The sequence below is a fragment of the Stegostoma tigrinum genome, unplaced genomic scaffold, assembly GCF_030684315.1.
Source record: "Stegostoma tigrinum isolate sSteTig4 unplaced genomic scaffold, sSteTig4.hap1 scaffold_203, whole genome shotgun sequence".
NCBI classification, from domain to species: domain Eukaryota; kingdom Metazoa; phylum Chordata; class Chondrichthyes; order Orectolobiformes; family Stegostomatidae; genus Stegostoma; species Stegostoma tigrinum.
This window is the reverse complement of record NW_026728141.1, coordinates 1-12,669: the sequence shown is the minus strand read 5'-3', so window position 1 is coordinate 12,669 and position 12,669 is coordinate 1. Positions and strand designations below refer to the sequence as shown.

At 41.9% G+C, this 12,669-nt stretch overlaps 1 protein-coding gene across 2 annotated transcripts; it reads left to right on the top strand.

Moving 5' to 3' along the window:
* Window positions 1-2,065: 2,065 nt before the first annotated feature.
* On the top strand, window positions 2,066-7,017 carry LOC132207909 (zinc finger protein 892-like). Of its 2 annotated transcripts, none has more exons than XR_009443987.1 (2): window positions 2,066-2,361; window positions 5,837-7,017. XR_009443987.1 is itself a non-coding variant. In XM_059643733.1 (2 exons), the coding sequence occupies exons 1-2, from the start codon at window positions 2,273-2,275 to the stop codon at window positions 6,087-6,089; spliced, it is 309 nt and encodes a 102-aa protein (XP_059499716.1). In that variant the 5' UTR covers window positions 2,258-2,272; the 3' UTR covers window positions 6,090-7,017. The 2 variants fall into 2 exon arrangements, 1 of the variants encoding a protein (XP_059499716.1); XM_059643733.1 differs by having other exon boundaries at window positions 2,258-2,328.
* Window positions 7,018-12,669: the final 5,652 nt, after the last annotated feature.

The following is a 12,669-nucleotide window of genomic DNA, read 5'->3' as shown; positions in this document are numbered from 1 at the left end:
TCTCCCTTTCAAAATAAATTGATCTCCAGCTCTTGTTTTCACGGTCTCTTCCTGACACCACACTTGCTTAACAGGGACCCATTTAGGAAAAGCATCCCAAGCAGATAACAGACGTCTCATTTCATTCAGTCAAATGTCTCAGCTTTTACTTAAATTTTGATCTTTTGAGCTTACACCCGAATGTCTGTGAATAGCTTCAATATGACTATACATGTACATGTCAGCACTAGGAGCAGATATGTGCCATTTAGCCACTCTCGCCTGCTTGGTCATTAAATAAAATCATGTCTGAACTGAGTGTAGCTTCAACTCCACAAGCTATTTATCATAATAACCTTTTGACTCTCTTGTTGACCATCAATATATTTAGCATTCATATAAAAAAACTACCTCCTTCATCTTAGATAGCAGCCCACCAATGTTTTTTTGTTAATTTGTTTGTGGGATGTGAATGTTGGTAGCTAGCCAGCATTTATTGCCCATCCCTCATTGTCCTTGAGGGAGTGGTGGTGAGCTGGCTTCTTGAACTGCAGCAGTCTTAGTTTTATAATTCGCCCCACTATGTTGTTTGGGAGGGAATTCCAGAATTTTGACACAGCAACTGTGAAAGAATTGCGATACATTTCCAAGTCAGGATACTGAGCGATCAGCAGGGGGAATGGTGGTCATTGGTTTTCCTGTGTATCAGCTGACCCAAAACCCATTGGTGTAACTGAAGGTTGGTGGTGGAGGGGGTGGATGTTTATGGGTGTAGTGCCAGTGATGTGGTTTGCATTGTCTTGGATGGTCTCAAGCTTCTTCAGTCTTAACGCAGTTACACCCATCCAGTGGGAAGTTATTCCATTTCACTTTTATGGAAGATGGACAGGCTTTGGGAAGTCAGCAGGTGAGTTACTCACAGCAGTATTTCATCGGTTTTGACTCACACTTGTATTCACTGTGTATAACTGGTAAGTCCAGTTGAGTTTCTGGTAAATGGGATCCACCTGCATGTTAACAGTGGGGCATTTAGTGACGGTAATGCCATTGAATGTCAAAGAAATGTGATTATATTTTGTCTTATTTGAGAATGTCATTGCTTGCCATTTATATGTAGCAAATGATACCTGTCACTTGTTCGCCCAAGCCACGATAGTGTCCAGTTCTTTGGACTTGTATTCCTTTACTGTGTCTCCGAAATCTTCTCTCCCCACAAGGCAAGCATCATTTCTGGACGCTCTTTCTCTTTGCAGAGAAAAGAAAAGTAACATCTTAAAACAAAGGATAGCCGTGCTGATTTGATTTGTTCTTGGAGCTGTCATCTAACTCCTGTGCTAAGCCTGACGGACAGATTAAACACGGAAGATGTTTCCACTAATGTGTGGACACAAAAAAAAGATACGAGTCACAAATGAATTGATTGTACAATTCAGAAATCAGTTCTTTGACTGAGTATAAAACAAGAAGATATTGGAAATATTCAGTCTTGATGATAAGTCCCTGGCTTGAGAAAAAGAGTTAATTTTCCCTTTCTGTGGACTGATGCAGAGAAGTCATGTAATATAAAGTGCATTTCTCTTTCAACTGTTGCTGAATATTTCGAGTTGATTGAGTCTGCTTTTGTTTATTCAAAGAGTGCTGAGACAATGAAACTCATTACAGGAAGTGATTGACATCTCAGTCTCTTCTGAAGCTCGTGTGTAACATTTCACGCTTGCCTGAACATCTTAAACTACTGACGTATCAGCACAGTCACCGCACAGGAAGACTCTTCACACTTCAGTGTGAGAACGGATTTATTTAGTTTTCCTACCTGACATCGTTCAGCTTTGAAATTTGAAATGATTTTATCACCAATAAATGAATTCTTCTTGCGGCGAAATTCAAATATTCTACACAGGAAAGGTGTATATTTTGTTCACTTTATCCGTTGAGTGTGTGTTCATATCTCTTTGTTCTGCTGTTTATTAGAACCAGGACAGACAGGGACCATGCACTTGTATCAATGGATTCCTGTATCTTTCGTCCTGGCATATTCCTTCATATCTTCGTTGTATCAATATTGCTGCTCAATGGCAGCGTGTTTTTCCCAGCATTCTGGGTGGGAATGCATTTGCCCAGATGACAAAGTGTGGAGCTGGATGAACACAGCAGGCCAAGAAGCATTTTAGGAGCACAAGAGCTAATATTTCAGACCCACACGAGTTATCTCGGATTCACCAGCATCTGCAGTCCCCATTATCTCTGAATGTATACGCCCACTGGTGCGCGCGCAATCTGAAGCGTTTCAAACATGCGCAGTACCGGAGGCAAAGGAGAGCCGGAGGAATCGGATGAGGAACAGGCGCGGTAAGGATTTGAAAGGTGAAAATTAGAAATCAAGTGAGTGAGTATTCCACGAAGTGGGCGGAGAGGCTTTATAAAATCTGACAGTAGCTACCGTCACTGAATTGAAAAATACCGACCCCGGTTTTGTCACGAATAGATTGGAATTGCTGAATTCCTTTGTTAGCCGAGGCAGGGCTGGGCGCCGCGAATGTTTTCTGAGCCGTGTGAGCCCGCCATCTTTATCCGGGGCCAACTGGAAGCGGAGAGTGCGCTTGTCCTTTACTTGTTGGGAACGGGGCGAGGGGAAGGCGAGCAGGATTTACGAACAGCAACTTCAAACCAAGAGAAATGCTTTTCTTTTTCTGTTCTGAATCTCTGTCCTGGATTGATCGTGATGGATTTTACACTCTTACAGATCAATGTCAGCAGAGGAATTTGGCCGACTTGAACCTCAGAAAGAGTGAAAGAGTAACTCGATTGATGAGTATCTGAATGCTATCAGCATCTGAATGTGGTAGCGTTCAGGTATGAATGTGTGTGTGTGTGTGCCTGTGGGAAAAGATTTGAGATATCAGAAAATGAGATACACTATCTGTGGTTAGATTACAGTTGATTAGCTGTTTTTAGTTCTCGGACTTGCTGTCAGGAACGGTCTAACAACTATGGAGTGGATGTAGCACAGATTCACCTGATTGATAACTGAATCTGTAGGTTTAGAATACAAGAAGGCCCATATTAAAAAAAATCAAAAAGTGCAAACCATTTAGCCCATGCCAAATGTCTGGAGCAATCCAGTCAGTCCTATTCCCTTGTTTTATCCCTGCACCTTTGCATTTTTCTCTCAAATGCTGATTCAGTATTTTTTTGAAATCAATCAACATCAAATTTGCTTTGACGAATTAATCTATTTATTACTTTCAAATATCTGTGCATGTGAATCCCTCAGACTCTGCACACTCTTTAGTGTTGTGTTATTGCCTCTTCCTATCCCTTCTGCTAAAACACATCACTTCATTCTGAGAGAGGTATCCCTGGAAATTGATTAATAAGAAATATTTTTGATCAAAGTCTTGGGAATATGATTAGTGACTGTCAGGGGAGTTACAGAGAAACTATTTCCACTGAGTGGGGAATTGACGACGAGCAGTAACAATCTGAACATGACATTAGTACCAGCATATTTCCAGGTCAAGTTTTCCAGATCCTTATAACTGTTTGATGGTTCAGGGACTGCAGAATTCCACATTCAATCTGGAAGATTGGAAAGTGTCAAATTGAAAGAAAGCTGCTGTGCGTTCAAGTCGTGCAAGCTTCATTAGAATGGCGCACTAGTCTATCAGGGCAAACTGGTACAAAGGATGATGTCACATGAGCTGGAGAGATAGCTACATCGAAGACAGGGTGTAGCAGTGGAAAGATACTTTTCAGAATGGAGGGTTTTGATTAGTGGTGTTCCACAGGAATCAGTGCTGGGACCTCTGCTGTTTCTGGTCTATATAAATAACTTGGAAGAACACGTGGCTGGTCGAATCAATAAGTTTGCGGACAATACAAAGGTTGGTAGAGTTGCAGATAGTGAGAAGGATTGTCAGATGATACAGCAGAGTATAGATAAATTGGAGTTATGGGCAGAAAGATGACATGTAGTTTAATCTGGACAGATATGAGGGGATGTAATTTGGAAAGTCAGGTACAGGTTTAAATTATAGAGTAAATGGCAGAACTCTTAGGAACATTGATATGCAGAAGGATCTGGGTGTGCAGGTCCACAGGCTACTGAAAGTGATGGTGCAGGTAGATAATTTAGTATAAAAGGCCTTTGGGATGACTGCCTTCATTGGAAGGTGCAATGGCGATATGGACAGGCAAGTTATGCTGCTGCTTTGTAGAACTCTAGTCAGGCCACACTTAGAATATTGCATTCAGTTCTGGACACCACATGTGGATGTGGATGCTTTGGAGAGGGTATAGAATAGGTTTCCCAGGATGTTGCATGGTTATGGGGGAGTTTAGCATTGAAGAAAGGTTGGAAAGACTTGGTTTGTTTACACTGGGACGCAGCAGGTTGAGAGGGTGGCCTGAGAGAAGTTTATAAGATTGTGAATGGCATGGATAGAGCGGAATGTATGAGACTTTTTTCCCCCAGGGCAGAGGGATAAATTACCAGAGGACACAAGTTCAAGCTGCAGGGGGAATGTGTGAAAGAGATAAGCAAGGCAAGCTTTTCACACAAAAGTTGCTGAGTTCCTGAAATGTGTTGCCACAGGAGGCAATGGAAGCAGACGCAGCAGCAGCAGTCAAGAAGCACCTGGCTGAATACATGAACAGGAAGGGAAGAGAGGAATGTGGATCCTGTGAATCAAGGCATTTTTAGCATGGAGGGTTAGAATGTGCAGGCATAGGCTTGGAGTGCTGAAGGGCTGGTTCCTGTGCTATGTTGTTCTTTGTTCTTAACAGAGGATTTTGTCTGGGTTGGGAAGCTAAAATGAAAGTCATGGCGCAGCTTGCAAACGGAATGGATTTTTTTTCTGCAGAATAATAGCCCAATCTGTATTTTCTATTCACTATGTGGTACAGTCCCCGTCATAAGCAGTGAGGACAGTAATTAAAATGTGTAAGGTACAAATGATTCATCATTTATTTTCTTCTTGCAAAACCTTGAAGATAGCCTGAAGAAAGATGTTATTTGCAGAGTAGGTTATATGATACAGAAAATCATTGGCAAAGTATTACATTCTAACTGAACTAGAGGCTAAAATAAACTCTGACTGTCAGAGTCCCTATTTTTTCAGCAGGTTTAATTTTTAATAAAATGCATTCTGACATATTGAGCAAGTCAATAATCTTTTCCAGTCTGAATCTGCTGCTCAGAGTCCTGGAAGTGATGGTTTTCCCATGCACCACCTGATCTTGTGTTTCTGTCTGGTGAGTTTGGGAGGTTGTTAGAATTACTGGCAGATGAATTAGATTACCTACAGTGTGGAAACAGGTCCTTCGGTCCAACAAGTCCACACCGCCCCTTGAAGCATCCCACCCAGACCCAGACCCATCCCCCAATAACCCACACACCCCTGAACACTATGGGCAGTTTAGCATGGCCAATCCACCGAGCCTGCACATCTTTTGACTGTGGGAGAAAACCGACACAGACAGAGGGAGAATGTGCAAACTCCACAGACAGTCGCCCAAGGCTGGAATCGAACCCAGGTCCCTGGTGCTGTGAGGCTGCAGTGCTAACGACCGATCCACCGTGCTGCCCATATGAAGCCCATCTCCATTAATGCTCTCCGTATTTCTCAGTTTTCCCACAAAGAACACCTTTATGCAGCCCCAGATTTGGCAGCCAGTTCCTTTCACTGAAGCTTAATACTGAACCAGTCCTATTGTTATAACAATCCAAGAGCTTTCATGGTCGCATTGTCCACTGTCTATCGCACAAATGATCAGATGTATTCAGTCCAGTTTTAAAGTTCTGCCTTTTTCTCTCTGGGCCACATTTCGTTCTTACTGTCTGTCATTCATTTTACAGGAAGTTGGAGCATTTGCAGTCAGTGAACTCAAATCTCGCTGCAGATTCTAACGAAATGTTGAATTCATCATGTCTTGAATATCATCAGGCTTTGATCATGGAAGCCAAAACCAGTGTTCGCACTGAGAAACCATGGAAATGTGAGGACTGTGAGAAGGAATTCAAATATCCATCTTCCCTGGAAAGTCATCAGTGTGGTCACACTGGAGAGAGACCGTTCACCAGCCCTGACTGTGGAAAGGGATTCATTTGATCATCCAGTCTGCTGACACACCAGCAAGTTCATATAAGAGAGAGGCAGTTCATCTCCTCTGAGTGTGCGAAAGGATTCACTCACTCATCCCATCTGCTGACTCACCGGCACGTTCACACTGGGGAGAGACCTTTAAAATATCCACACTCTAGGAATTGCGAGAAAAGTTCGAGAGAACTAATATCTCACATTAGTGAGAAACCATTCAGGTGCTCTCACTGTGCGACTCGGCTCAAGCGATCATCTAAACTCCCAATACACCAGCACATTCACACTGGGGAGAGACCGTTCATCTATTCCATATGTAGGAAGTGTTTCATTCACTCATCTGACCTGGTGAAACACCAGAAAGTTCATTCTAATGAGAGACCTTTTTCAATGTTCAGACTGCAGGAAATGCTGTAAATGTTCTGGAGAACTGATGTCCCATCAACATGTTCACACTGTTGAGAGCCCAATAAGATACTCTCATGATGGGACTGGGTACAGATGAATATGTAACCTCGCTGTACACCAATGCATCCACACAGGGGAGATACCGTTCACTTGCTTCATGTGCAGGAAGAGATTCGTCAGATCATTGTACCTGCTGAAACACGAGCAAGTTAATTCTGACCAGAGAATGTGGGAAATGGTATAAAGATTCTGAACAATTAGCCTCCATTAACTTGCTCACATTATTGAAATAACTTTGAATGTTCAGATTGCAGAAAATGCTTTAAAAGTCCTCAACAATTGATGATCCATCAATGTGTTGACACAGGTGAGAGACCGTTCCAGTGCTTTCACTTTCAAACTGGGTTCAGGTGATCATTTCACCTCATTGTATGCCAGTGATGTCAGACTGGAGGGAGGTCGTTCGCCTGCATTGAATGTGGGAAGGGATTCACTCAAACACCCGACAACCCCCCCCCCCCCCCCCCAAAAACATGAGTGAATTCACAAATAACCACAGTGGTTGCATTTTGCTATTAATTATGTTCAGTAATGAACACATTTCATTGTTGTCTGTTTCTACTGATGTTAAATTGACTTTCCTGAAAATATAGGTTTTTATTTTCTGAGTAAAAGGCAAATAAATTAGCTTTGTATTTAACACAAAACTTACACTTTGTTTTCAAATGTCCCAAGCACAAGTTAGTTTCTTTTGGCCTTCTTAACAAGAGGATTCAGATACAGGAGCAGGAACGTCCTTCTGTGATTCCACAGGTCTCAGTGAGCCCATAGCTGGATTCTTGTGTGCAATTTTGGTCTCATTATTCTTGTGGAAGAATGCTTTGGCTGTGAATGGAGTACAATGAAGGTTGACCAGAATGATTCCTGGGATGACAGGACTGACATGTGAAGAAAGACTGGATCAGTTAGGACTATATTCACTCGAGTTCAGAAGAGTGGTCTTTCATAGAAACAAAAGAATTCCGACAGGGCTCCACAGGATAAACAGAGGAAGGCTGTTCTCAATAAACAGGGTGTCCAGAACCATGACTTTTAGGATATGGGCATACATGGGAGCATAAAGATGGGATCCTAGTGTCTCTTTAACCTGTCATCGACAAGCTATTTAGGACTGAGATAAGAAGAAATTTCCTCACCTCTGGAATTATCTGCCACAGAAAGCACCTGAAGCCAAAACATTGAATGTATTTAAGAAGGATTTGGATATAATTGTTGGGGTGAAAGGAATCCAAGTATGGAGAGAAAGCAGGAACAGATGGATGATCAGCCACGATCGTGTTAAATGTTGGAGCAGGCTTGAATGACCAAACGGCCGACCTCTATTTTCTTTGTCAATGGTTATTATTTTCCCAAATACTTTTTCTCTTCTGATCAATATTATGGTTCTTTCCTCCCCTTTTGTGCTGCTGAACTACTCAATTTTTTTGTAATGTTGTAAGTGTTCCCTACTGTGAAGATTGATTAAAATTATTTGTTTAACTCCCCTGCTCTTTCCTGGCTCCTCATTATCACTGACAAATCTCATTCTCTAAGGGGCCGATGTTCACAGTTCTCTTCTCTTTTTATCTTTTGAAATACTTCATTGACCACAGTATGTTTTCTCCTGTTATGGTTATTTCCTCCCCTTTTTGCTGCTTGTCTATTTTTGTGTATTTTAAAGTTGCAAGAATGCCCTAATGTGAATATTGTTGGAAAGTATTTGTTTAACTCTCCTGCCCTTTCCTAGCTCCTCAATGTTACCCTTTACAAAGCTCATTTTATAAGGGGCCGATGCTCACAGTTCTGTCCTCTCTTTATTTATTGAAATAATTAATCAACCACAATACACATTGTTCCTCCATAATCATCTATAAGGCCTTGTGTGGTGGCATTGTGAGAGAGGCCGAGCCACAACAATGTACAACAGTTCAATAATGTCCAACTGTATGCAAAAAAGGCAAGTTTCATCAAAGCTTTTTGTCTTGCACATTTCGGTTCATTCACAATAAGCACCAATGGAAAGGGAGCAAACGTTTTATACTGTACTGACCTGGGCGAATAATAGACTCTGATTGGTCAAGGCATTGCAAAGGAAAATGCACCAGTTAGATGATGACCAAACTTTGTTTAAATTTCACGCAGACAGATTGACTCTGATTTTTCAAAGCATCACTGGAGACCTCAACTAAAGAAGGGCTGGCCCCTGTCTGGTTGAGTGGAAGGAGGTGTTATTAATATTAATTGGGCACTATTAATATTTGAGCACTGTAAGCACAAACTGGTTGGCTGTGGCTAATGCGTTATCTATTGTGAAGAGACAAAAGAAAATGCTGTTTGCCAAAATCTCCCAACCTTTAGGTGGAGGTGAGGAATGCTGCAGAATGTGATTGTTAATATTGTCTCCGAAGTGGAAAACAGGTGAACTGTTGCACTTAAGAAACAATTCCTGTGAAAGATAATGTGGGAACATCATGCTGGTAAGCCAGTCGCACATAGTGAGGGGATGGGCAGTGGGAGAAGACACAGTAAATGTATAGCCTGCAACAGAATCTAAAATACATGCATGATTGGAGGCAGTGGAAGTTTGACAATGGCAGAGAGGTGATCAAGGAAAGCAAGGGTCATAAAGCCATACAGATGGACCGAGTTATACAGATTTACAGCACAGAGTGTGCCGTCTGCCCACCGTTCCGATGCTAGTCATCAAACATCAGTGAAAGAGAGCAATAGATGAACATGGATTCAGATCCCACAGCAAAGGTGTCACTCCAGATGCAGAGACATTGAACCTCTCCCAAATAACACAGGACAACAATAAAATCCTTAAATTATTAATGACTCATTAAAAAATATTTAGCCCTGAAACAGTCTTATTGATTACAATATTAAAATCTGCTGGAACCTGCAGCTGGAAAGATTTCAAAAGTTCCATGTCAGAGAATAGTTTCAAAATTAAGGAAATCCCTTGGAATCGAGTGATGTAACTGAGGTTACTCCGTGGAAATTCTATGAGTTAGTTTGTAAAATCAATCTCCATCAGCCAGAGCGAGCCATTCAGAAGAGATAATCATTTCAATTGATTTGAGTTTTGCTGTGTGTACCAGCCACTCTGAGCTCTGATAAAAGGAGTTTCAAAAATCCATCCATCAGTCCAGTACAGATGTTCACAACATCCCCTCTTCATAGCTCATGATGACTGACTATTCTCCCTGCTGTACAATGTCCCTCAGCGTGGCCAGCAGTCACTCAATTTGAGGATAGCGTCTCCTCAGGGCCATAAGTTTCTATCCTAGGTTTTCATATGAATGAATCAGTCTTCTCCATCCACCCAACCAGAAATTGGCCACTTGCTCGTGCTGCAATCCTAATGTGCCTGAATGAAACCTAGAAACAAAACCCAGGTCATTGCCGTTGAGAAAAAATAAGTAAATTAATAAACCATGTAATTAATAAATAATTAAATAATATAATATTGTAGATTCTATTAAGTTCTCTTCTAATCTGTCCTTCTATGTTCAATTACTTATGCACATATATACCCAGGTCATTCTATCCTTGCAACCCCTTTAGAGATGTACCCTTTATTTTATATTGCTGATGTACATTCATCCCATTAAAATGTGTGACCTGACACTTCTCCACATTGAAATTCATCCACCTCTGATCCACACACCCCACTAACTTTACACAAGTTTCCAGAAAATTACGAGAGGCATTGATTGAATGGAGAGTGAAGTATTTTCTCAGGTGAAAATGTCAATTACTATGGGACCTAAGTTTAAGCCAAAAGGGTGTATGTTTAAAGGAGATGTAAGAGGCAAGCGTTTAGACAGTGGGTTGTAAGTGCTTGGAATACACTAGTCGAGGGGGTGGTAAAGGTGGATATGAGAGATAGGTGAATAGGCAGAGAATAAAGTGATATGGATTGCACAGAAACAAAAGGTTTTTAGTTTCGAAAGGCATCATGTATCAGCACAGTCTTGGTGGCCCAAAGTACCTGTTCCTTTGCTGTGTTGTTCTTCTTTGTACCATTCTGCTCACATTTTTCTCTGTTTCCAAATCCTAACGTATGCACAAATATTGATCCTGTTCCCTGTAGTCCTATGTTTAGAGCATTAATATATATTTGGAAAACACAAGGGTCTCAACATTGCCACCGAGGGAATTTCAATAGATTCATTCAACTATCCCAAAAAATATCCAAAGCCACTGTTGTATTTCCTTTCTCTCAGCCAATTTTGTACATGTATTGTTATTGTAGTTATTTTCCCCAAATACATAAACTCACGGGTCAGCTCAATAACATTGAATCACATACTTTCTGGAAGTCTTGGACAAACATGAACTGTATTCCTCTGATCAACCCCATATTTCACACGTTGAAAAGAAAACGTAGGTCATTAACAGCAAGTTAACTAACATCATGTCTCCTGGAGAAATGTATGGCAACTTCCCATGAATTGACTGATCTTTGGCCATGTAACTCTTCATTTTGCCTTCACCGTTGCGTCTACAAGTTTCCAAGCACCCAAAGTAAATTGGCTTGTCTGTAACAGTTGGATATATTCTTGCAACTTCTGTTTAACAAATGACTAAACTTTGCAATTTCCCTGTATTCCAGCACTACTCTCGATAAACTTACAAATTCAGCAAAGTTTCTGATCGCCTCGAGCAGACTTTGAAAGTAGACATGGCGACCCCCAGTGAGACAGTTCTCATTCTTCCATGTGGCTCACGATCTCAGAAGATACCCATTTTGGAAAAGCCTGATTGGTATTTTCTTGCTGCTGAATACCACGGGATTGTTACAGCTCCACTTGTCTCACGTTCAAAGCCATTTTCAAAACTTAAACACAAGCACAAGACTGATGAATGTAGAAGGGGTAATGTGCACTGAGCATATTCATCTAACTAGTACATGGGAGCATAAAGATGAGATCCTTGTGCCTCTCTAACCTGTCATCGACAACCCCATCACGTTGTAACACCTTGTGTCTTATGTTCCTCCTGCTCGCTTTCCAGGTAAACATTGGATTTGCCATTGGCCTGCATTGGCATTGAGCACTAATTGACATTGGATCTGGCTGGGCTGAGGGAGGTGAAGGTGAGACAGGGCCAGAAGCAAAAAGAGATGCAAAATCGGGGTGTTGTGAATCAGTTGATTTCAGTGGGGACCGAGTGCTGTGATTTGCAGCCCGAGTTTCCCAGGAGTTACAGTGATTGGGCTCGTGTTTTTTTTAATTGAACGTTTTCCTCAAGCGTGACTTCCTTTTTGTAAACCATGCTGACTCTGCCTGGATCCGATCTGATCTGTACCACTCATAAACAAAACATTTTACTGTATTTCAGTACATGTGACAACAAATCAATCTGTGCATCCCTCTGTTTCCCTCTCGGTCTGTCTGTTGATCTCTCTCTGTGTCGGTTCTACACTTTTTCTCTCCCGGTGTACCATCCGCACTCTTCTCCAAGAGCAAAAGCCTGTAAGCCCATCACCATTCTGTTAAGCTAGCAATGGCCTGTCAACACATCTCCACTGTTCTACCAATGACCTGTGAACACGTCTGCATTCCCTTCTTCTTGCAACAACTTATTAACACATGACCAGTCTTTTCTTGTAGCTACAGCATGTGAAACATTCCCAATCTGTTCCCCCAGCAACAATCTGTGAGCCCGTTGCCACTGTATTGCCCGAGTCAAGGCCTGTGAGCAGATCCTTAGACGGTTGCCCTTGGAAAGGCCTATGAATCCATCCCCACTCTGATCCCCTTGCAACAGGCTCATACCCATCCCCAATTTCATTGCAAAAGACTGTGACCACATCTCCACTGTACCCCAAGCAACAACCTGTTGAACATCCACAAAATGTTCTCGTAGCAACAACGTGTGAACTGATCCTGCCTCTGTTCTCTTAGTAACAGCCTGTCAGCCAATCCCTACTCTCTTCCCCTAGCAACGGCCTGTGAAACCACCTCCACTCTGCTGCACTGACAACTGCCTGTGACCCCATTCCCAATCTGCTCTGCTAGAAACAGTCTGTGAAACCATCAATACTGTATCACTTGCACCAGCCTGTGAACCAATCCTCACGCTTTTGCCTTAGCACCAGACTGTTCAACCATCTCCACACTGTTCTCCTAGCAGT